Here is a 24778-nt window from a genome sequence, read left to right on the forward strand (position 1 = left end):
TTCCTGGCTCCTGGATCTCTAGGGAGGTGCTAATCTAGTGTTTGCCTGAGTCTATCCAGCAAAAGCCTCCCTGCAGGGCTTGGGCAGGGCGGGTGCCAACGGATCAACAGGGTGGTGCTAGCAGTTATGGCTGCTCTCAGAGGCTCCGCTTCTCAATGTCCCGGTAATCACTGCGAGCACCTCTTAGAGAAAGCTGCCCTCGAGTTCCGACCACTGCCAGACAGTCCTGCTTCTCCCGTATGAGTCCGGGTCCCTAGAGACTCGCCCGGAACTGGAGCTCAGAGCCTGAGACTCCCTCCCGACTGAAAATTACAACCGCGCCCTCAGCTGCCAGCCTACTCCACACGCATCTCCGCACCTTTGTATTTTACTTCCGCACTGTGCCTCCTCTGAGTCTCGGTATGCTTTTCTCTTTCCTTCTAGTTGTAGAATTTCCACTCAACCAGCCTTCCTGTGGTTCTGGGTGATGTCCGTTCCGTCTTTTAGTTGTATTTTTGAAGTGGTTGTGTGAGGCAGCAATCTCCGGTGTTTACCTATGCCGCCATCTTGGTTTCCCCTCATCGATGTTTCTAACTCTCTATCCCTCTCCCTTCCTCTCTGTAAAAAATCAGTAAAACATATTTTTAAAAAGAAAAATCTCCTGTGTTGGCATTCGGGCGGGGCCCACACGAGGGGAGGTCTGGCCCTGCTGTGACCTTGGCAGGTGTCTGAGGTCACAGCACCCAGGTTCTCTCTGGGGTCCATCCCTTTGGCGCCTCCGCGATCCCCAGATGGGCCGAGCGCCTCCTGCTCTGAGGAGAGTCCCTGGAAAGCTTCCCCGGGGGGGGAGGGGGGGTCAGGGCAGGCAGGGGCGTCACTGCCTGGGTCCCAGGGGCCCTGAGCTGGTGGGCGGGACCCGCTGAGGGTGCTGGGTGGGCCCCGGTCCCCCAGGCTCTTCCCAGGCGCTGCACCCCGCGGGCTGGAGGGTTGTCTCTCTGCCCCCAGCCCCCTCCCCGGGCTCCTTGGTCTCTGAGTCCTGGGATGCCCCCTTGGCCAGAGCCGGGCGTGGCATGAACTGGGTGACATGTATGAGCAAGTGGAGGACAGGCACCCAGTGGCCACTCTGAGCTGTCATTTCTTCAGCTGGAGGAGGCCTTTCTTTTTCCTTTTTTTTGGGTTAATCTTCACCTGAGGATAGATTTTTGGCGAGAGCAAGAGCGAGAGGGAGGGAGGGAGGGAGGGAGGGAGGGAGGGAGAAACGTGGATGGGCTGCCACTTGCATGCGTCCCAACTGGGACCAAAGATTGAACCTGAACAAGGCACGAGCCTTGAGCAGGAATCAAACCTGAGACCCTTTGGTGTGCAGGCTGGCGCTCTACCCATGGAGCCACATGGGCCAGGGCTCAGAGACGTGGTTTTGTTTTTTTATTGATTTCAGCGAGCAGGGGAGAGGGAGAGACAGATAGAAACATCCATGATGAGAGAGAATCACTGAGCGGCTGCCTCCTGCACACCCCCTACTGGGGACCGAGCCCACAACCCTGGCATGTGCCCTTGACCAGAATCGAACCCGGGACCCTTCAGTCAACAGGCCAACGCTCTATCCACTGAGTCAAACTGGCCAGGGCTGGGCTCTACACTTTTTAAATAAATGCAGTGGCAATATTTTGGGCAGCACCTGGCCTCAGTTTCTGCGTCCAATGCCATGTGTGTGCATATGCACGTGTGTGCGTGTGCATGTGTGCGTGCGTGTGTGCGCGCCTGTGTGTGCATATGCGTGTGTGTGTGTGTGCATATGCACATGTGTGTGTGTGTGTGAGCAGCTGCACGGGTGGCTACACACCGAGCCTTAAACTTGGGTGGCCACGCCCTCCGAGCTGATGGCCTCATTTTCCAGACTTTGTATCCATGTTCTTGTTGTCCCCCACCCCATTCGGGGACACGTCTGTACTCCTTTCCTTGAAATAAAGGCGCACACACATTGCGTGGCGTCTTGTTGAGGGATCCCGAGACCCGGAGGATGGAGGGGGACCAGGGCAGGGTGGGGTGCCGTTTTCGGGGAGCCCTGAGCAGCAGGCCCACTCTGTGAAGCGAGAGCCAGGAGGGGGGTCCCACCAGCTGTCTGATGAGCCCGCACTGCCGCCGCCGGGACACTGCAGGCGCCGCGGGACTGGGGGGCCCACTCTGCCTGGTCTCCCCGCCCCCCGGCTGCGCCCTCCCCGCCCTGCTCACCACCTGCCTGGCCTCGGGTGAAGGCGGGAGATGTGCTTTGGCGGTTTTCTATCACAAACACCTTTACTGTGTCTCTGGGAAATAACAGTTTGTGTCTCTGTATGCGGGTGTTTGCATCCTAAGTCGCTCCTCCCACGGTTTGAGAAAAAGAACAAAAAATGGGGGAAAGCGGGGGAAACCGTAGCCCCCTCCGCCCCTTCCTGGTTCTGCAAGCGCTCCCCCTCCCTCGGCCAGGGCGCCCCTTATTTGGGAGCCGCGCTTTGCTGGCATGTCGCTGGCATGTCGCTGGTATGTGGCAGCCGCTGCCTCTGGCAGGCTGGCGACATGGGGAGAAGCAGATCTGGGTGAGTCGCGGCCCCAGCTCCCCGCCGCCCCCAACAACGCCCCCGACACCGCCCCCGACGCCGCGGCTCCCTCTCCCGGAAGCGGTGCGCACGCTGCGGGGCCAGATTGCGGGCGCTCTGCTCTGTGCCAGGGACTCAGCCGGTGCCTCCGGTGCGCCCCCTGCCGGGCGCAGCGGGGGGGAGGTCGGCACGTGCGGCTGCACCGGAGCCGGAGCCGCAGGGCCGGGCGGAGAGGACCCGGCGCGGGGAACAGCCGGGAAGGGCGAAGGGCAGTGCGGGCCCCAGGGCCCCGCGAGGGGAGCGTCTTCAGTGCCCCGCGCTCTGCCCGCCGCCGGGTCCCCGTTCCCCGGAGATGGGTTCGCTGCATCGATGGCGGTTTGTTCTGCGAACAGCACAGACCCACAGCGCTCACCAGTGGCCACGGGACTCCCTGCAGAGCAGCCCCTGCGCCAGGCCAGCAGGCGCCAAAGGCGGGCGCGAGGCGGCCGCGGGGCTTCATCTCACAGGCGAGCCCAGGGCCTCAGCCCACAAGCCAGCCCCCTTGGCAGCCAGCACCTGCCAGCTCCAGGCCACTGCACCTTTGGTCTTCATGGCCCTTCCTGCACTTATTAGTGCATGAAAACGACTGCCCTGGCCGGGGTGGCTCAGGGGATAGAGCGCCAGCCTGCGGACTGAAGGGTCCCGGGTTCAAATCCGGTCAAGGGCACAGGCCTGGGTTGCGGGCTTGATCCCCAGCAGGGGGCGTGCAGGAGGCAGCCGATCCATGATTCTTATCACTGATGTCTCTCTCTCTCTCTCTCTCTCTCTCTCTCTCTCTCTCTCTCTCTCTCTCTCTCCTCTTCTTCTCTGAAGTCAATAAAAAAATGAAAATAAAGGAAGTAAGTGATGAAAAAAAATGACTGAATCTGAACATCCAGGACTCCATGAACCTGGGCTAATGGGAGACTGTAGAGAAAATGAGAAAAGTTCCACCAGAGGGATCGTGGGGGGTGGGGAGGGGGCCAGCGAGCTGGGGGAGGGGGGCGGGGGGATGAAGAATGAAGTTGATTGAAAGAAGCACCGGCCAGAGTTGGTACCTGTGTTTTACCTTAACAACATTCTATTTGCTCTTTAAAAAAAATACCAACTTATTGATTTTTTTACTGAGAGGAAGGGAGAGGGATAGAGAGTTAGAAACACGCTGAGAGAGAAACATCGATCAGCCGCCTCCCGCACACTCCCTACTGGGGATGTGCCCGCAACCCAGGTACATGCCCTTGACCGGAATCGAACCTGGGACCCTTCAGTCCACAGGCTGACGCTCCATCCACGGAGCCACACCGGTCAGGGCTTTTTAAAATTTTTATTAAAAAAAAAAAAAGTTGGCCGCCGCCAGGTGGCTCCCGACAACCGGCGCCAACGTCAGCTGGACAGAGCCCACCCTGGTCGGCAGGGCGTCCAGAGGGCGGATCACGTCCCTGTAGCGGAAGGGGGTCGGAAACTCTTATTGGGGGGAGGGGGGGTGCGGAGCAGATGCGGGGGGGAGCAGATGGAGGGGGAGCAGATGCGGGGCCGGAGCAGATGCTGGGGGGGGGGAGCAGATGGAGGGGGAGCAGATGGAGGGGGAGCAGATGCGGGGCCGGAGCAGATGCGGGGCCGGAGCAGATGCGGGGGGGAGCAGATGCGGGGGGGAGCAGATGCGGGGGGGGGGGGAGCAGATGGAGGGGGAGCAGATGCGGGGCCGGAGCAGATGCGGGGGGGAGCAGATGCGGGGCCGGAGCAGATGCGGGGGGGAGCAGATGCGGGGGGGAGCAGATACGGGGGGGGGAGCAGATGCGGGGCCGGAGCAGATGCGGGGGGGGGAGCAGATGCGGGGCCGGAGCAGATGCGGGGGGGGAGCAGATGCGGGGGGGAGCAGATGCGGGGCCGGAGCAGATGCGGGGCCGGAGCAGATGCGGGGGGGAGCAGATGCGGGGGGGAGCAGATGCGGGGGGGTGGAGCAGATGCGGGGCCGGAGCAGATGCGGGGGGGAGCAGATGCGGGGCCGGAGCAGATGCGGGGCCGGAGCAGATGCGGGGGGGGGAGCAGATGCGGGGCCGGAGCAGATGCGGGGGGAGCAGATGCGGGGGGGAGCAGATGCGGGGGGGAGCAGATGCGGGGGGGGGGGGAGCAGATGGAGGGGGAGCAGATGCGGGGGGGAGCAGATGCGGGGGGGAGCAGATGCGGGGCCGGAGCAGATGCGGGGGGGGGGAGCAGATGCGGGGGGGGGGAGCAGATGCGGGGGGGAGCAGATGCGGGGGGGGAGCAGATGCGGGGCCGGAGCAGATGCGGGGGGGAGCAGATGCGGGGGGGAGCAGATGCGGGGGGGAGCAGATGCGGGGCCGGAGCAGATGCGGGGGGGAGCAGATGCGGGGGGGGAGCAGATGCGGGGCCGGAGCAGATGCGGGGGGGAGCAGATGCGGGGCCGGAGCAAATGCGGGGCCGGAGCAGATGCGGGGGGGGGGGGGAGCAGATGCGGGGCCGGAGCAGATGCGGGGGGGGAGCAGATGCGGGGGGGAGCAGATGCGGGGGGGGAGCAGATGCGGGGCCGGAGCAGATGCGGGGGGGGGAACAGATGCGGGGGGAGCAGATGCGGGGGGGGGAGCAGATGCGGGGCCGGAGCTGATGCGGGGGGGGGGGGGAGCAGATGCGGGGCCGGAGCAGATGCGGGGCCGGAGCAGATGCGGGGGGGAGCAGATGCGGGGGGGAGCAGATGCGGGGGGGAGCAGATGCGGGGGGGGAGCAGATGGAGGGGGAGCAGATGCGGGGCCGGAGCAGATGCAGGGGGGGAGCAGATGCGGGGCCGGAGCAGATGCGGGGGGGAGCAGATGCGGGGCCGGAGCAGATGCGGGGGGGGGGGGAGCAGATGCGGGGGGGAGCAGATGCGTGGCCGGAGCAGATGCGGGGGGGGGAGCAGATGCGGGGGGGAGCAGATGCGGGGGGGAGCAGATGCGGGGGCGAGCAGATGCGGGGGGGGAGCAGATGGAGGGGGAGCAGATGAGGGGGGGAGCAGATGAGGGGGGGAGCAGATGCGGGGGGGGGAGCAGATGCGGGGGGGAGCAGATGCGGGGGGGGGAGCAGATGCGGGGGGTGGGGGAGCAGATGCGGGGGGGGAGCAGATGAGGGGGGAGCAGATGCGGGGGGTGGGGGAGCAGATGCGGGGGGGGAGCAGATGAGGGGGGAGCAGATGCGGGGGGTGGGGGAGCAGATGCAGGGGGGGAGCAGATGAGGGGGGGAGCAGATGCGGGGCCGGAGCAGGCGGGAGCAGGGCACAGCCGGGTGACTAGCAAGTGAAAGAATTTCCGGGCTCCGCCGCCACAGGGGTGTTCCGGGCCGGGAGGACGTGCAACACCCCACGTTCTTTGCGCGGTGACTCACCGGACCACGACGGGCCGGTCTCTTCTCTCTCCGTCTCGGTCTCTCTCCTCCTTGAATTTATGGGGGAGACACCGGTTGAACCCATTCGGGTTTTAAATAAAATAAAAAATGAATGAATAAACGTTTGCTGTGACCCCACCCGGGACGTTTCCCCGCGGATGTGGAGAGAGTGGAGCGGGGAGGAGAGAGGCGGGGCCGCAGCGGCTCAGGGCGGGGGTCGCCGGCCATCCGGGTGGGTGCCCCGCCCAGCGCCCCGCCCGCGCCCCGCCCTGCCCCGCGGACGCTCGGCCGGGAAGCAGTCGGGCCAGAAGGGGCTCCATCAGCCCGGGACCCACCAGGATGGGAGGCTCCTGATCGCCCACGTCGGGGGGAGGGGAGGGGAGGGCAGGAAAAGCGCTGCCCATTCATTCCGCCCCGCGGTGCTCACCCCGTGGCTGTAGTGGCCGCTCCCGCTGCTCCCGCTGCTCCCGCTGCTCCCGCTGCTCCCGCTGCTCCCGCTGCTCCCGCTGCTCCCGCTGCTCCCGCTGCTCCCGCTGCTCCCGCTGCTCCCGCTGCTCCCGCTGCTGCGGGTCCCGGTGAGCGAGCTGCCCCGCAGGGACGCCCGAGGGTGGGGGCGGAGGCAGCCCCGTGGTCTAGCGGAGGCCCGGGCGCGGCACTGTAGGCGCCTGGCGGGGGGTGCGACCGGGGGTGCGGGGGGGGGGGGAGGGGGGTGCGTTGGGGGTGGGGGGGTGCGGGTACGGGGAGGGGTGCGGGTGGGGAGAGGGGGTGCAGTGGGGGAGGGGGTGCGTTGGGGGTGGGGGGGTGCGGGTACGGGGAGGGGTGCGGGTGGGGAGAGGGGGTGCGGGGGGGAGGGGGGTGCGTTGGGGGTGGGGGGGTGCGGGTACAGGGAGGGGTGCGGGTGGGGAGAGGGGGTGCAGTGGGGGAGGGGGTGCGTTGGGGGTGGAGAGTGCGGGTGAGGGAGGGGGTGCGGGTGGGTAGAGCGGGTGCAGTGGGGGGTGCGGGGGGAGGGGGGTGCGTTGGGGGTGGGGGGGTGCGGGTGGGGGAGGCGGTGCGGGTGAGGGGAGGGGGGTGGGGGAGGGGTGTCGGGGGGGTGCGGGCGCCCCGAAGGACGTGCGGCCGCGGGGCGGGCAGGTGGCCTCGGTGAGTGTTTTAAAGGCGCCTTTTTAAAACTGTTTTTATTGCGTCTGAGAGGAAGGGGCGGAGGGAGCGGGGACGCGGGTGCGAGACGTGGATCCACAGCTGCCCTGCCGCCCGAAGCTGAGGGGGGGGAGGGGGAGCGGAAGTTCTGGGTCTGGGGGTCGCCCTCCCCCCTGAGACACGCCGGGGGCTGGACGCCGGCTCTGGGGGCAGCTGGATATTGGGCCCAATTCGGGGCCTTCCCGCGGCGGTGCCGCCGGGCCGCGCGCCCCCTCGCCCCTGGCGGGGCCCCTGGAGGCGGCGGCCGGTGGGCAGAACCGCAGGGGCCGGAGGGGGCGAGGGTAGGACCCCCAGTCTCTGGAGGGGCCCAGAAAGGAGAGAAGGAACCCCCGCTTCTCCCCCGGCCTCACTCGGAAAGGGTTCCCGCAGGCGCCATCTCAATATTATTTTTTTTCTTCCTTCCTTCTCTTTTCCTTCCCCTTTCTTTTTTCCTTTCTTCTTCTTTTCTTCCTTTTTTTAAAAAATATATTTTATTGATTTTTTTATAGAGAGGAAGGGAGAGAGATAGAGAGTTAGAAACATCAACGAGAGAGAAACATCGATCAGCTGCCTCCTGCACACTCCCTGCTGGGGATGTGCCCGCAACCCAGGTACATGCCCTTGACCGGAATCGAACCCGGGACCCTTGAGTCCGCAGGCGGGTCCTCTATCCACTGAGCCACACCGGTTAGGGCTCTCTTTCTTCCTTTGTTTTCTTTCTTCTCTTCCCTTCCTTCCTGCCTCCCCTCCTCCCCCACCCCCCCCCACCCTCCCCCCCATGCCTTTCTGTGTGCCTGGCCTCGCCTAGCCTTGCCTGGCCTCGCCTCGCCTGGCCTCGCCTTTTTGTGTGCCTGGACTCGCTTCACCTCCCCCGCCTTTCTGTGTGCCTGGACTCGCCTCACCTTCCCCCGCCTTTCTGTGTGCCTGGCCTCGCCTGGACTCTCTTGTCTTGCCTTTCTGTCTTGCCTTTCTTTCCTCCCTTCCTTTATTTCTTTATTTCTTTTGTTGGTTAATCACCCAAGAATATTTTTTTCAGGTTTTCAATTTTTTTTTTTTTAGAGACAGTGGGAGAGGTGGAGAGGGGAGGGCGGGGGAGAGTGAGGGAGAGAGAAGCATGTATATGAGAGATACCCACGCTCATACCAGGGCTGGGGATGGGACCTGCAACCCAGGTGCGTGCCCTTGACTGAGGATTGAACCCATGGCCCTTGGGTGTGCGGCCGACACTGACCACTGAGCCCACCGCCCACCGCCCAGCACTAGCAGGCTAGTTTCTTAGTGGGTCATTGTGTGTGGCCCGTGGATGGTATGAGAAATCTCCCACGGCCCCGGGCAGGAGAAGGGCTCCCCACCCCTGCCTCTAAGACAGTTCAGGGGTGCTTGTCCGCATCGGGGGCTCACCTGAGAGCTCCCACTGTCCCCCGGTGACGCGCAGGGGCACTGTGGGGCGTTGCTTTGAAACGATGGGAATTTCCTTCCTTGTCCTCACTCAGTGATGTCGGTTCCTCCCGGGAACCGGGCCTCCAGTGCTGTTTGCAAACTGAGTTCCCTTCTTTTTTAAAATATATATTTACTAGTATCGCCCCGGCTGGTGTGGCTCAGTGGGTAGAGCGTCAGCCTGCGGACTGAAGGATCCTGGGTTCGATTCCAGTCAAGGGCACATGCCCAGGTTTTGGGCTCCATCCCCAGTGTGGGGAGCGTGCAGGAGGCAGCCAATCAAATAAATAAATATATATATAAGTATTGATTTCAGAGAGCAAGGGAGAGGGAGAGGGAGAATCACGGATCGGCTGCCTCCTGCAAGCCCCACACTGGGGATGGAGTCCACAACCCGGGCCTGTGCCCTGACCGGGAATCAAGCTGTGACCTCCTGGTTCATAGTTGGACGCTCAGCCACTGAGCGATGCTGGCCGGCCTGGAGGCCGCTCTGGCTAAGCCCGTCTCCCTGGCTGATTGCAGGCGGCCCTGGCAGCCGGCTCGGAACTGGGTGGCCCCAACCCGAATGCAGCCGGGAGCCCCTCCAGCGACCTCTGTGAGGCCGGTTGCCGGGGTCCAGCCCCAGCGGGTCCAGGGGTCCCCAAAGGTGTAGACGGAGTCGGCGAAGAAGGAATGACACGGAGACAGCGTTCAGTTGATCAGCAGCCTAGCCAGGATCTCCAGCCAAGTTCTGGTCTCGATCTCCAGAGAGGCTCTGCTTCGGATCTCCAGCGAGGTTCTGTAGCCATGTTCCCTCGCTAGGTTCTCCAGCCAGGTTCTGTCCAGGCTCTCCAGTCAGGTTGTGTCCAGGTTCCAGTCAGGTTCTCCTGCCAATCTCTGTAGTCAGGTTCAGTCCAGGATCCCTTGCCATGTTCTCCCGCTAGGCTCTGTCTCTAGGCTCTGAGGCCAGTCCCTGTCCAGGATCCTCCAGCATGCTCTCTCCAGCGAAGTTCTTCTGTCTCTAGGCTCCGTGTAGGTTCTGTCTTCTTGATTCTGTTCTAAGTTCTGAGTGTTTCTGTCTTGTTACAACTGTATTTATACCAGTTGATTCAATCCTATCAATCTCTATTACAAAGGTTAGGGCGTTTCTTATCTCCATTCCAGGGAGAAAAGATTATGTAGTTTAAGCATGATTGTTCGTAGTTAAAGGGATTAATTACCCGCCTGGCACTTAGTTGAGGGGTTTTATTCCCTCCCTAACTTCAGGGGAAAATCCCTACCTGGGGATTCAACCTTTCTTGGAGAGGTGACCTTGGTTAAAACACAGCGCCAAGAAGGTGAGCAAACATATTAAGAACCGTATGCCATATATGCCAGGTCCCTTGAAACAGCAAGGATGGACCGGCTCCCGGCAGCCGGTGAGTGAGCGTCCCAGTCTTCCCGAGCCTTCGCCTTCGGCTCACCTGACCCCGAGGGCTCAGCTGCAGAGCTGCGGGCGCCCAGGGCGCCAGCTCAGGGACTGAACCCCCACCCCAGCCCCGGACCACGCACCTGCCCTCCCCCGGCACACGCGCCATGCACACCCGGCACCGCCCCGCGTCCGCACATCTGCGCGCACCCGCAGGAATGACGGAGGCACGGTGCCCACACGCCGCCTGAGGGGCTGGGCGGCGGCAGGGATGTGTGGCTCTGCCCCAGGACAGCCTTCGCGGGGGCGCAGGGCCGCGGGGCCAGGCGGCTCCTGCGGGCGTGGCTGGGCTTCTTGCTCGCTTTCCGGCTGCCCTGGCGAGTGGCCCGGGAGCTGCTGAGCGCCCGGTGCGTTGGCGCGGGGTAGAGGCGGGGTCGGCGGCCCCGTGTGCACACCCACCCCCTCTGAGCCGAGCTGCGGGGGAATCCGTAAAGGCCGAGGGGGACGCAGGTCCCCAGTTCCTGGGACACATGGAGACGGGGCTCAGCCCAGAACATTCCAAGGAGACAGAGGCGAGGGTTGGTGCTGTGCAGGGGCCTGGCCTCGGGGACCAGGACGGGTGGGTGCCGGGCCCCACCTCACCTCTGTGCCACCCCTGCCGCAGGCCAGTACGTCAGCGCGGACTGCACCATGGGCCAGGCCTTAAGGTGCTGTCCGTGCCCACCCGACTCCTTCCTGGCCCACCCCAGCAGGGCACAGTCCTGCTCGCCGTGCACGCAGTGCCGGGAAGGTAAGTGGCCTCCATCCCAGTGATCAATGATTCTCTCTGATCATTGATGTTTCTCTCTCCCTCTCCCTTCCTCTCTGAAGTCAATAAAAAAATATATTTTTTTAAAAAATCTCTTACCTGAGCTCCTAAATGGTTCAGCTCAGTGGATAGAGCGTCGGCCTGCGGACTGAAAGGTCCCGGGTTCGATTCTGATCAAGGGCATGTACCTTGGTTGCGGGCACATCCCCAGTGGGGGGTGTGCAGGAGGCAGCTGATCGATGTTTCTCTCTCGTTGATGTTTCTAACTCTCTATCCTTCTCCCTTCCTCTCTGTGAAAAATCAATAAAATATATTTTTAAAAGAAAAATCTTTTACCTCGGTTTTCACTCAGTGGCCGAGCGCCTCCTGCTCTGAGGAGAGTCCCTGGAAAGCTTCCCGGGGGGAGGGGGGGGAGGGGCAGGCAGGGGCGTCACTGCCTGGGTCCCAGGGGCCCTGAGCTGGTGGGCGGGACCCGCTGAGGGTGCTGGGTGGGCCCCGACCCCCAGGCTCTTCCCAGGCGCTGCACCCCGCAGGCTGGAGGGTTGTCTCTCTGCCCCCAGCCCCCTCCCCGGGCTCCTTGGTCTCTAGTCCTGGGCTGCCCCCTTGGCCAGGAGCCGGGCGTGGCATGAACTGGGTGACACGTATGAGCAAGTGGAGGACAGGCACCCAGTGGCCACTCTGAGCTGTCATTTCTTCAGCTGGAGGAGGCCTTTCTTTTTTTGTTTTTTTAAAATATATTTTATTGATTTTTTTACAGAGAGGAAGGGAGAGAGACAGAGAGCCAGAAACATCGATGAGAGAGAAACATCGATCAGCTGCCTCCTGCACATCTCCCACTGGGGATATGCCCGCAACCAAGGCACATGCCCTTGACCGGAATCGAACCCGGGACCCTTCAGTCCGCAGGCCTACGCTCTATCCACTGAGCCAAACCGGCTTTGGCCCTTTCTTTTTCTTTTTCCTTTTTTTTGGGCTATTTTTCACCTGAGGATAGATTTTTGGCGAGAGCGAGAGGGAGGGGGAGGGAGAAACGTGGATGGGCTGCCACTTGCATGTGTCCCAACTGGGGCCAGAGAGTGAACCTACAACAAGGCACGAGCCTTGAGCAGGAATCAAACCCGAGACCCTTTGGTGTGCAGGCTGGCGCTCTACCCACGGAGCCACATGGGCCAGGGCTCAGAGACGTGGTTTTGTTTTGTTTTGTTATTGATTTCAGAGAGGAGGGGAGAGGGAGAGACAGATAGAAACATCCATGATGAGAGAGAATCACTGACCAGCTGCCTCCTGCATACCCCCTACTGGGGACCGAGCCCACAACCCGGGCATGTGCCCTTGAACAGAATTGAACCCGGGACCCTTCAGGCCACAGGCTGACGCCCTATCCTCTGAGGCCAACCGGCCAGGATCAGGGACCTTTTTTAAGTGCCTCCTAAGATGTTCTTCTGTCCAAAGGCTGTGTGACCTAGTACACCCTTCGATACCTGAAACTCCAGTGAGAGAGAATGTGCGCAGCCCTATGCTCAGAGCACGTGCCCTCAGCCGTCGCGTGGGTAAAGCCGGGGCACGTTCCGCCTGGAGAACATGCAGCCGTAAGAAAGGAGGGTCCCTGACCCTTCGCGACAGACGGAGGGACCCGGAGCGGATTCTGCTGAGCGCAAGGAGCCGGTCAGAGAAGGACAAGCATCACGTGATCTCACCCATGGGGCATCTAACGAACAAAAGACACTGATGGACAAGTAGATCCCGAGCCATGGGAGCAGCGACCAGAGTGTGGCCTCTGGGGGGGGGGTGGGGGGGGGAGACCAACCAAAGGCCTGTATCCCTGAATCATGCTTTCCCATCAGGAGTGAGGTGCATTGAATTCTCCCCTCCAGCCCCCAGGGGACGCCCTGCTCTGACCTTTCTTATATACAGCCCATGTCTCCTTACTGTTTAATCTATAAATAAACCCTTTAAAAACAAAAAGGACATAGAATGTGTCAATTTAACAAAAAGGAAGGGAAATATACGGGAAAATTGTTCACCAGACAATCCCCTGCGGCGTGAACAGGGAAACTGACTCCGCAGCCCGTTCTCTCTCATTTTCACCTGAGTGACCTGTGCCTCCTCATACAGGTTCCGGCATGAAGGGTTTTCCGGTGGAGAAGCTGATAGATCCTCCCTCCCTCCCCCCTGGAGGGCGGAGTATGAGGTGCCCTGCAGCCCAGGAAACCTGAGTGACTAACCATGTGCCGTATATGGACTAGGCCAGTGACGGCGAACCTTCTGAGCTCGGCGTGTCAGCATTTTGGAAAACCCAAACTTAACTCTGGTGCCGTGTCACATCTAGAAATTTTTTGATATTTGCAACCATAGTAAAACAAAGACTTATATTTTTGATATTTATTTTATATATTTAAACGCCATTTAACAAAGAACAATCAACCAAAAAAATGAGTTCGCGTGTCGCCTCTGACCCGCGTGTCACAGGTTCGCCATCGCTGGACTAGACATCGGACCACCAATGCACACCTGCCCAATGCCCTAAGCCCTTGTCCCATATGGACCGTGTAAGCCAGCAATCAGCGGCGCCGAGTCCACTAAGCCCACCCCTTCCCATTCCGCCCCTCAAAGGCTGCCCCCCCTGCACGCGCTGCTGTCCCCTGGAGGGACGGCCCGCAGGTCCTTCTCCTCCAATAAAGCCTGTAGTCCTGGTTCCGGCCTCTGTCTGATTTTCATTTTTGGTGCAGAAACCCGGGGGATTATTCCAGATGGGAGACGGTGCAGCATGCGGTTCCGCTGTAACTGGTTCCGCTGTAACTGGTTCCACTGTAACTGGGTCTGCTGGGCCCTGAGGGGGCGGTTTGCGCTCTGCCCTCTGGTTGGGGAGGAGAAGGGCCGACCATTCGCTCTTAAGTGCCCTGGCTGAGGGACGCTGGGGTTCAGTAGGTGGCTGCAGCCGCTGGGCATCTGGTCTTTCCAGCTGCGAACCGCTGGTTCCCTGTCTGCCTTGTTCCCTGTCCCCTGGACCGGCTCTGCCCGTGTCTCCCGCCCTCGGAGCGGCCTCGCCTCGCCGCAGCCTGGCGCTCTGCCCAGCACCCTGCGTGTCCTGGGGACGCCCCTCCAGGGCGCTCTGGGGGGGGGGGGGGCGGCTCTGGCTGGATGGCGTCCCCTCTCCCTGAGGAGCACGGCCCCCGCCCACGGACACCCCCTGGCCCCACAGCCACAGCCCCTGGGACCCGGAAGGACTTGGCCCAGTGTGAGCAGGACACCCCCCCCCAGGCCCGTCGGGGGGGGCAGCCAGGGCCCAGGCGCCAGATCAGCACCCAGGGCCCTGCTGGGGCGCCCTCAGCAGCGAGGGGGGCAGTCAGGCTGCTCCACCCGCCGGGCCTCCTCTCTGCCCCCTGCCTGTCGCCCTCTCACCCGCCCCCCCGCAGGGCCCCCCGTGGGCCGCGCCGTGTCCCTGCCCCGCCCTCCCCATGGGAGCCGAGGCGCTGGGGCTGGTAGGACACTCGGTGCCCACGGGCCCCAGGGCGCCCTCAGGGGTGAGCGCCTGGTCCCTTCCCGGGGAGGACACTGAGCTCCGGACGGCCCGGGGCGGGAGGGGGAGCAGGTGCCGATGCGGGGCCTGGAGGGCGGCGGGAGCGGGGAGGACGGGAGGGGGGAGGGCGGCGGGAGGGGGGAGGGCGGCGGGAGCGGGGAGGGAGGACGGGAGGGGGGAGGGCGGCGGGAGCGGGGAGGGCGGCGGGAGGGGGGAGGGCCGGGCCCCGGCTGGAATATTCCCAGGGGGGACTCCTCTCCTAGGAGGGTCGGTGAGAGCTCCACCCAGCCCAGCCGCCGCCACCAATCCTGTGCCTCTCACTCCGCCAGCAGCCAATAGTAGGCAGGATGGGCGGGGCCTGCCCGGGACTATAAAAGGCGGAGCGCGCTGGCCCGGCTACGAATGAGCATCAAGGTGAGAAGGTTTTCTGTACCGTTTCCTTTGCAGGTGCGGCCACTGCTACTCCTCCTCATCGGGACTCAGGTGGGTGCGCGGCGGGGCTCGGAGGAGGGAAGGCCCCCCCATCCGGGAAGGGGCCCGAGGCGGGGCGGGACGGACTCTGACTTTGGGAGTCGCGCGTCCCTAGGGCGCTGCCCAGGCCCCGCGCAGCTCGCGGGGGACGCGCCCTCCCGTTCACCCCAGGCCGGGCGCACCGGGAAGCCCCCGCCAGCGTGAGTGCGCGGAGCTGTGCGCGGTCCCCGGCCTCCCCTGCCCCAGGCTTCCCGGTGACTGATGGGACCCCAGGGGCGGGGTGGGTGGGCGGCGGGGAGGGCACGGCCAGGGGCGGGGAAGGCACGTCCAGGGGCGGAGAGGGTGGGCGACGGGGAGGAGGCGGCCAGGGGCAGGGAGGGCACAGCCAGATCTGCCTTCCTCTGATTCCGGCCAGGCAGCTCGCGGGGACGCCCCCCCCCCCCCCCCAAGGCCGGGCGCACCGGGCAGCCCTCCGCCAGCGTGAGTGCGCGGAGCTGTGCGCGGTCCCCGGCCTCCCCTGCCCCAGGCTCCCCGGTGACTGGTGGGACCCCAGGGGCGGGGAGGGTGGGCGGCGGGGAGGGCACGGCCAGGGGCGGGGAGGTGGGCGGCGGGGAGGAGGCGGCCAGGGGCGGGGAGGGCACGTCCAGGGGCGGGGAGGAGGCGTCCACGGGCCGGAAGGGTACGGCCAGACCCCCCTTCCTCTCACCAGGGCGCGCAGCTCACTTCGGTCCCGTTCCCCGGGGCGGTGGGGCGAGAGGCCATTGTAGTTTCCTTTTTAGCTGGAGGCGGGGTGTACAGCGTATGGAGGTGTGTGTAGTTGGCACACAACGAGCGCCCCAGGCTTAACGTGTGCAGCTTGCTGTTTTGACATGTGTTCACGGTGCGGGAAACCATCCCCGCAGGAGAGTGGGTGCAGCCCTCACCCCCAAAAGTGCCTTCCGCTCGCGGTCGGCCCCCAGGGAGCTGGCTCCCAGAGGTTGCTCACCGAAGCGTGAGAGCAGGGTCCAGAGTCTTTTAAAATCGGTAGAAACCACAGCTTCTTCCTGTTTGTCTGTGTCGGGCGCTACGCCCTCGAGCTGGGAACAGTTGCCTGAATCCTGCACCTTGGCTGACAGTGGGGCTCGGGGCCTGTGCCTGGGTGAGGGGCTCGGTCCTGGGGTTTAGGACATCGTTGGCTTTCGTCGCGTCTGCTTTGGAGGGAGGCGAATTTAACATTCCATTTGCGCCTGCACATCTGGCCTCGCCCGACTTACAGAGAGATGACCGCGCTGAAACGGACACTTTTTAAAGCGCTCGAACGAGAATGGGCTGCGGCCTCGGCTTCGAGGTGCCTGTTCATCCTCACCGGTTTCCCGCTGACTTTCAGCGAGAGTGGGAGGGAAGACGGGGAGAGAGACATGCATCCATTGGTTGCCTCCTGCACGCGCCCAGACCAGGGCCGGGGATTGAGTTGAACTCGAACCCGGGACCCTTCAGTCCACAGGCCGGTGCTCTGTCCAAACCAGCAGGGGCCATCGCCTCACCTCTCACCTCTCACCTCTCACCTCTCACCTCTGTGTGCATTGGACGCAGTGAGTCTCTCGCAGGCTTCGTGCGGCGGCTCATTTGTTCACCCCATTCGGCCCATCTCTGTCCGATGGGAGAGTTGGATGCATTTGCAAGCAGTTACTGGAGGAGGGACTTGCTGCTGGAAGCCAGTTCCAGCACGTCATAATGGCAAGCGATTCATCAAAAGGTTGATGGAACTGGGGGACACAGCAGGGCTGAGTCACACATGTAGTCACACATGTTGGGAATGGCTGATGGCATTTCTCCAAACCTGAAAAGGGATGGTTGCTTGGCTGTGAGACAGCTCAGGGCATCTTAATCTACATGTTATTGCCTCCTACTGGCCAAACACCTGGACAGCCGTAGGCTAATTCTCCCCAATCTGACAATGGACTCTGTCGGAAACCTGACCCTTTGAAGTGTATACCTCTGCCTCGCCTCAGGACAGATTGTGTTCATAAAAAGCATGGGGTCCTGAGACCAGGAGATCTGAGATCTTAGTTTCCTTTAAACTAGGCTCCTCTGACCCCCAAATGCCTTTCAAAATTATGCTTTGTCTCTGGACTCCTATTTAATGTACGCACAGCCTTCTCCAGATTGCTGAACCCTTCTCGATGCTGGAACAAGAACCCCGGCAGCACTTCCTTCTGCGGCGTTGCTGTCTGGGGTTCCAGGTGCTGCTGGGCACCCCTCCCCTTCTCTCCTGAAATCAGAGTCACAGGCCCTCAACAATGTGGTCACATCACCGGCGCCGCCCTGCCCCCCAATCTGTCAGCCCCCGCAACCCAGCCAGCTCTCTCTTCAGGGGGGTCGCCAGGGCCCCGACCCGCTGAGGGGCTCAGCCTGCTTCTGCTTCTGCCTCTGCCGGGTCAGGCCCACCCCACCTCCTCCGGGCGCCCTGCCTGCTCCTTAGAGCTGCTGGCTGGGTGGGCGGCCACTGTCCAGCGTTTAGGCTGGGCCACCCCAGGTTCTGTCTGTGCTGATGTTGATGTTGTGACTAAATTCTTCTCCCGTGTGAAACCTGTGCTGGTAACAGCTCCCCCCAGAGATGGGACGAGGAGGCCGCGGGCCCGCCTGTGGAGCCAATGCGCACGTGACCCCGGTTCCTGGGCCCCCGGGTCAGGGAGCCCCTGGCTGCCTCTTTCCTGAGGCTGCTACATGCAGAGCCGTGACCGTGACCCTCCCGTTCCAGGGCGGCGGCCCAGGCGGTGCTCCGCGTGGACGGGGCGTGCTGTGGACCTGCCGGGGTGACAGTGGGAGGGATGGGGGGCGAGAACGCGGTGAAACACGGTTCCCGTCTTTGCAGCTGACCCTCAGCACCTCGAGCAACCTGTTGTCCGAGCTGAGCGCGGCGAGCCTGAGCCCGGGCAGCAGGTGCGGAACCAGCGAGTACTGGTCTGGGAGGCGCTGCTGCCAGCGCTGCCCCGCAGGTGAGTGGGGGCGGGTTCTGTCCGCTGGGCCCGACCCATATGCACATCGAGCCATGGCTCTGACGGGGCGGCAGGGAGGAAGCGGCCGGGCACCGTGCTGGCCAGCGGACCACGTGTCCACCTCGGGGCCTTCCGGGCTGGGCCCTGGGACCCCCATGGCGACCTGGACGCTGGGCTGCGGGCCCGGGCAGCTGGTGGCGAGCCCTCGCCGGGGGGCGGAGCCCTGGGCCGGGAGGCGGAGCGCTGGGCCGGGGGGCGGAGCACTGGACTGGGGGGCAGAGCGCTGGGCTGGGGTCCTGCCGCCTTGACTGACCCTGGACCAGAGGCGCGTCCTGGGGGCCTCAGAGGTGTGTCCTGGGTGGGGGTCGGGGTCCCGGGTGCCCCACCACACAGCTGTCGGGGAGCGATTGCTTCGTCATTTCCACGACCTGGTGACAGGCAGAGATTACTCCAATGCTGACGCCCAGGGACAGGGATTTGCAGTTTCTCACCAGAGGGGCCGGCCCAGGGCCTGGCGTGGAGGCCGCACAGCGGGGCGCCGGGCGTGCCTGGTGGGTCTGACCGCACCCCGACCTCTTGCACAGGCCAGTATGTCGAGGAGCCATGCAGCAGCCCCCACACCCGGAGCAAGTGTGAGGCGTGTGACACAGGGACCTACACGGGACACGCCAACGGCCTGCGGTCCTGCCTGCTGTGCACCATCTGCCGCAAGGGTGAGTCCCAGCCCCTTGAGTCTTGACCGTGACCTTGAAGCCCCTTTTGTATTTTATTTTTTTTAATATATTTTTATTGATTTCAGAGAGGAAGGGAGAGGGAGATAGAAACATCAATGATGAGAGAGATTCATGGATCAGCTGCCTCCTGCACCCTACCTACTGGGGATGGAGCCCACAACCCCGGGCATGTGCCCTTGATTGGAATCGAACCCGGGACCCATCAGTCCGCAGGCCAATGCTTTATCCACTCAGCCAAACCAGCCAGGGCAAGAATACATATATTTTTAAAATATATTTTATTGATTTTTTACAGAGAGGAAGGGAGAGGGATAGAAAGTTAGAAACATCGATGGGAGAGAAGCATCGATCAGCTGCCTCCTGCACATTCCCTACTGGGGATTTGCCTGCAACCCAGGTACATGCCCTTGACCGGAGTCGAGCCTGGGACCCTTGAGTCCGCAGGCTGATGCTGTATCCGCTTAGCCAACCAGTTAGGGGAAAATACATATTTTTTCAAATATTAAAAAAAGAAAGCATTTTCCAAAGGTCTAAACTGGAAGATATTTCAAAAAAGAAAAATCAATGGGAAAAATATCCTCGTGATGATTAACTAAATAAAGAAACAGATAAATAAGTAAATAAATGAATAAGTAAATAAAATAAATAAAATATAATTAAGAAAGAAAAAGAAATGTTCCCTGAGGAGTGAAGAGGTGGACCGTCTTACCTCCGCCAGAGCCGGTGCCGCATGTGGAGCGCAGGGCCGTGGGGATCCTGGCCCGACGGGAGATGTGGGGTCAGTGCCAGCCTCGGAGGAAACACTGGGTGCAGTGGGTGACGTTCCCACGGGCCAACCCCACTCCCCACTGCCCGCCAGCCTCCGTCTAGACCGGGGCCCGCTCCCCCGTGTGTCAGAGCCCGGCCGGTGTGCGGTGGCATCACCGGGAGCCGCCCATGTCCACTGGCAGAGTCCCAGCCCTGGTGCCTGACCCAGCCTCCCCTCCCCCCGCAGACCAGGAGATGGTGAGTGACTGCACCCCGACACAGGACCGGCGGTGCCAGTGCAAGACCGGGGAGTTCTACTGCGACTCTGAGCATTGCCTTGAGGGCTGCTACCGCTGCACCAGGTACGGCCTCAGGCGCGGGCAGCCGCACAGCCTAGCCCCCCGCCGCCCCCCCCGCACCCCCACCCCTGTGGCGTGTCTGCCTCGGGTTCTGCCGTGGCACCTCGGTTCTCCATCTGTGACCTGGTAGCACCTGCCACGTGGAGGCGCCTGCAGATGAAATCCAACCAGTGGCCTGGCTGTTCCCACCGGGGCCGCCCTGGGGCCAGGGCTCCGTCCACCCAGAGCCACGACCCGCTCCTTCCACCAAAGCCCCCCTGGATTCGGCACAGAAGCCAAAGCACAGAACCTGCCCGGTCCCCAAGGGCTGGAGGGCGGGGCTTGGGAGAGGCAGAGGCCCGAGGAGGGAGGGAGGTGGGAGCCATAGCCCGGGAGCCAGGAACCAGGTGTGGGCAGGGCCGGCCCCGCGGGCTCTGGGAGGACCCTCCTGCCTCCTGGGCTCTGGGTGGCAGCGCCCCTGGCGCTCCTCCTAGACCTGTTGCTGTGGCCTCTGTCTGTCCGCCATCGCGCCGCCTCCTGTCTGCGTCTCTGGGCCGCTCCCTGCGAACAGGCTCCCCTTAGGAGGACGCGGTCACGGGAGGCCCGGCTCCCCCGCGATGGCCTCCCTTTAGCGCAGTCACACACACAGATTTCCTTAGAAGCTTCATCCTGAAGCCCCGGGTGGGTTCGATGGGGGGACCTTCTGGGAGACATGACAGCGATGAAACCCCTGGAAAAATAGCTCCCTTTTTAAAAGAAATGGATTTTTATTGATGTCAGAGAGGAAGGGAGAGGGAGAGAGAGGGCAATGATGAGAGAATCATGGATCAGCTGCCTCCTGCAGGCCCCCCACCGGGGATGGAGCCCGCAACCCGGGCCTGTGCCCTGACCGGGAATTGCACCGTGACCTCCTGGCTCCTAGGCCGACGCTCCTCCCCTGAGCCCCTCGGCGGGCAGAGCAGCGCACTTTGTGAGGCGCGTTGTGGGCCCTTCAGTGCAACTCAGACCATGTGAACTGTGGCCCTGGGACCTGACAAGTCCGAAGTAGGGGCCGCCTGCAGGTCGGGTTCGATCAGGGCTCTGCTTCTCTCGGCTCCTTTGCCCGCCCATCTCCATGGGCTTCCTCTCGGGGCTGCTTCCTCTCGGTGCGGCTGTGGCTCCAGCAGGTGCCGTCCTCAGAGCCGCACCCCAGGGGCCCCGAACTCCCTCGCTGTGCTCTCAGCGGTCCCAGGGCCGGGTGGGCCGATGGTCTGGGAAAGCCTGGCACAGGCTGCCGGAGCCTGGGGCCCTCCGTGGCGGGGGCCGGCCTGGCCGGGAAGTGATGCTCGGGGTCCTTCACTCCTTCCTCTCAGCTGTCCCGGCGCCACCCTCCTGACCTGCACCCCCACGAGGGACACCATGTGCGCCCCAGCAGCCCAGCCAGAGCCAGGTAAGCGGCCCCGCCTCTTCCACGGCAGCCAGCCTGTGCACAGAGGGCACCGCCCGGCTCTGGGCCGGGGTCAGTGCTCAGCTCTGCCCCGTAGAAAAGAGGCTGCAGGCAGGAAGGGGTGGGTGTGCGTGGCTTTATTTTATTTCTAATATGTTTCTATTGATGTCAGAGAGGAAGGGAGAGGGAGAGAGAGAAACATCCATGCTGAGAGAGAATCATGGATCGGCTGCCTCCTGCATGCCCCCCACTGGGGATGGAGCCCACACCCCGGGCCTGTGCTCTGACTGGGAATGGAACGGTGATGCCCTGGTTCATAGGTTAACGCTCAACACCTGAGCCAGGCTGGCGGGGCTTAAAGTACATTTAATGCCCATCCCCCCACAAAAAGAACATAGTTCAGACCTAATCTGTGATTAAACACAAGTGGTCAGAGCACTGGCCGGGTTGGGTCAGTGGTTAGAGCAGTCGTGGGCAAACTACGGCCCGCGGGCTGGATCCGGATCCGGCCCGTTCGGCTGTTCTATCCGGCCCGCGGAGCCGAAAGAGCGGAGGGTTCTCTTGCTCTCCCCTCCGCTCCTTCACCAGCAGCAGTGTTAACATGTATTAGTTCACACAAACACTCCATCCATGCTTTTGTTCCGGCCCTCCGGTCCAGTTTAAGAACCCATTGTGGCCCTCGAGTCAAAAAGTTTGCCCACCCCTGGCTTAGAGCCTCAGCCCGTGGACCCAAGGCTGGTGGGTTCGATTCCCAGTCAGGGGCACGTCCCTGGGTTGCAGGCTCCATCCCCAACCCGGTCGGGGGTGCGGCAGCCCATGGATGTGTCCCTCACACTGTCACACCCACGCTCCTCTCTGTCTCTCCCTCTCCTCCCTCCGCTCCCTCTCTCTACAAAAATCAATGGGAAAATGTCGTCGGGCGAGGATTCAGGAGAAATAAATGCACTTCAGGAAGCTGTCGGGGGAGCAGGCCCCGTGGCAGGGCCACTGCCGTCCCTCCGCCTCCTGGGCTGGCCCGGCGCCGGGGCCCAGCTCTGATGGGCCTGCCCTCGCCCGGGTCCCTGTGGTGGCTCCGCCGGGTGCTGTAATGTCACCTGGGAGACCGGCCCCCGAGCGGCCTCAGCAGCTGGCTCCTGGGTGGCCCTGCCCCTTCCCTCGGGCATCTGGCCCGGCCTTCCCGCAGTCACCATGGGGTCCTCTCCCTCGTCCCCACCTTCGTGCCGGGGGCGGGGGGGGCTGCCTACTGGTCCGGGAGTCCGTGACGCTCACCCCAGAGCCCCACCCTGGGGCAGCGGTCCTTCGCCCTCTTCTGGGAGGGCGGACCCTGCGGGCAGCGAGTCCTTCCGCGAGGGACGTGCTTACCCGCTACAGCGCTCTGTGCCCCCAGGACCCCCAGCCGGTTCCCTGTCTGTCAGCGCCTTGGCTGTGTCTGTGGTTTGCATCGGCATTGTCATCATCGGCATCGCCATTGCCATTGGCATCCCCATTGCCATCCCCTGGTGGAGAAGACGAGGTAAGCGGAGGAGAGCGCTCCGGACGGGAGAGCAGCAGCGCGGCCGGGGTCCCGGCAGGTTCTTGACCGGCGTTTTCCATTTAAAATACAGCTGCGCTCACTTCCTTATTCATTTTTAATATATTTTTATTGATGTCAGAGAAGAAGGGAGAGGGAGAGGGAGACATCCATGATGAGGGAGAATCATGGATCGGCTCCCTTCTGCACGCCCCACACTGGGGATTGAGCACACATCCTGGGCCTGTGCCCTGACCGGAATTGAACCTGGGACCCTTCAGTCCACAGGCTGATGCTCTATCCACTGAGCCACACCAGCCAGGCCGCCAGGTGCTTTCTGGAACCCCATCCGCTCGGGCAGCTCTGGGAGGTCTCCCCACTTCACAGGTCAAAGTTCAGGCAGCCCGAGCCCACGAGGCTGCAGAACTCGCCCAGGCCTCCATCCCAGCCAGGCTCCCCTGGCCGCAGCCTCGTCTGTCCTGCGGCCCCACCGCCTCTGGGAGCCGGAGAGCAAGCGCAGGGCCAACCTCCACACACCCATCCCCCGCCCCCAGGGCTGCCAACTCCCCGGATCCTGGGTCCCTTCTCCAGGGCCATGGGCGCCAGGACGAATGAGCTGCAGGCAGGTCAGGAGCCACGCCGGGTCCTGGCCACACGTCTTCCTTCTGGTTTCCTTTTTCAGCCACCAAGAGGCTGATTGTGAACGCGGACATGAGGCCCCAGGACGGGACGGGAAGAACCTTATGACGTCAGTGGGGCTGGAAGGGAATGGCTTCGAGACACAAGACCACGGAAGCCCGATCCGACCCGCGTGGTGGTGCGATGCTGCTTTTCAATAAAAAAATATATTTTTAAAACTCTCTTACGTCGGCATTCGGGCGGGGCCCACACGAGGGGAGGTCTGGCCCTGCCGTGACCTTGGCAGGTGTCTGAGGTCACAGCACCCAGGTTCTCTCTGGAGTCCATCCCTTTGGCGCCTCCGCGATCCCCAGATGGGCCGAGCGCCTCCTGCTCTGAGGAGAGTCCCTGGAAAGCTCCCCGGGGGGTGGGGTGGGGGTCAGGGCAGGCAGGGGCGTCACTGCCTGGGTCCCAGGGGCCCTGAGCTGGTGGGCGGGACCCTCTGAGGGTGCTGGGTGGGCCCCGGTCCCCCAGGCTCTTCCCAAGCGCTGCACCCCGCGGGCTGGAGGGTTGTCTCTCTGCCCCCAGCCCCCTCCCTGGGCTCCTTGGTCTCTGAGTCCTGGGCTGCCCCCTTGGCCAGAGCCGGGCGTGGCATGAACTGGGTGACACGTATGAACAAGTGGAGGACAGGCACCCAGTGGCCACTCTGAGCTCTCATTTCTTCAGCTGGAGGAGGCCTTTCTTTTTCTTTTTCTTTTTCCTTTTTTTTTTTTTTTTTGTTTGTTAATCTTCACCTGAGGATAGATTTTTGGCGAGAGCGAGGGAGAGGGAAGGAGGGAGAGGGAGAGGGAGAGGGAGGGAAGGAGGGAGAAACGTGGATGGGCTGCCACTGCATGTGTCCCAACTGGGGCCAGAGAGTTAACCTGGAACAAGGCACGAGCCTTGACCAGGAATCAAACCTGAGACGCTTTGGTGTTCAGGCTGGCGCTCCACCCACGGAGCCACACGGGCCAGGGCTCAGAGACGTGGTTTTGTTTTGTTTTTTTTATTGATTTCAGAGAGGAGGGGAGAGGGAGAGACAGATAGAAACATCCATGATGAGAGAGAATCACTGATCAGCTGCCTCCTGCACACCCCCTACTGGCATGTGCCCTTGTTCAGAATCGAACCCGGGACCCTTCAGGCCACAGGCTGACGCTCTATCCTCTGAGCCAAACCGGCCAGGATCAGGGACCATATTTAAGTGCCTCCTAAGATGTTCTTTTGTCCAAAGGCTGTGTGACCTAGTACACCCTTCGATACCTGAAACTCCAATGAGAGAGAATGTGCGCAGCCCTATGCTCAGAGCACGTGCCCTCAGCTGTCGCGTGGGTAAAGCCGGGGCACGTTCCGCCTGGAGAACATGCAGCCGTAAGAAAGGAGGGTCCCTGACCCTTCGTGACAGACGGAGGGACCTGGAGCGGATTCTGCTGAGCGCAAGGGGCCGGTCTGAGAAGGACAAGCATCACGTGATCTCACCCATGGGGCATCTAACGAACAAAATACACTGATGGACAAGTCGATCCCGAGCCATGGGAGCAGGGACCAGAATGTGGCCTCTGGGGGGGGGTGGGGGGGGGGGAAGAGACCAACCAAAGGCCTGTATCCCTGAATCATTCTTTCCCATCAGGAGTGAGG

The 24778-nt window shown here is 62.6% G+C and overlaps 2 protein-coding genes across 2 annotated transcripts in view; one reads left to right on the forward strand and one right to left on the reverse strand.

The window, feature by feature from the left end:
* DHCR7 (7-dehydrocholesterol reductase) overlaps positions 1 to 24778 on the reverse strand; it is a 205507-nt gene that overhangs the window by 132095 nt on the left and 48634 nt on the right. The gene's annotated exons all lie outside the window — the stretch shown is intronic.
* On the forward strand, positions 6480 to 22724 carry LOC132241833 (tumor necrosis factor receptor superfamily member 26-like). The gene is made up of 6 exons (XM_059710802.1): positions 6480 to 6526; positions 9087 to 9168; positions 10616 to 10741; positions 19457 to 19571; positions 20900 to 20976; positions 22361 to 22724. Exons 3-6 carry the CDS (start codon positions 10642 to 10644, stop codon positions 22603 to 22605), a joined length of 537 nt encoding a protein of 178 aa, XP_059566785.1. The 5' UTR covers positions 6480 to 6526; positions 9087 to 9168; positions 10616 to 10641; the 3' UTR covers positions 22606 to 22724.

The sequence above is a fragment of the Myotis daubentonii genome, chromosome 9, assembly GCF_963259705.1.
Source record: "Myotis daubentonii chromosome 9, mMyoDau2.1, whole genome shotgun sequence".
In the NCBI taxonomy this organism is placed as follows: domain Eukaryota; kingdom Metazoa; phylum Chordata; class Mammalia; order Chiroptera; family Vespertilionidae; genus Myotis; species Myotis daubentonii.

Excerpts from the sequence above, each read along its gene's own strand:
- LOC132241833 (XM_059710802.1), top strand. The coding sequence starts at position 10,642 with ATGGGCCAGGCCTTAAGGTGCTGTCCGTGCCCACCCGACTCCTTCCTG. Across the intron at positions 19,572-20,899 it reads GGCTGCTACCGCTGCACCAG|CTGTCCCGGCGCCACCCTCC; the intron begins GTACGGCCTCAG and ends CCTTCCTCTCAG. Across the intron at positions 20,977-22,360 it reads AGCAGCCCAGCCAGAGCCAG|GACCCCCAGCCGGTTCCCTG; the intron begins GTAAGCGGCCCC and ends CTGTGCCCCCAG.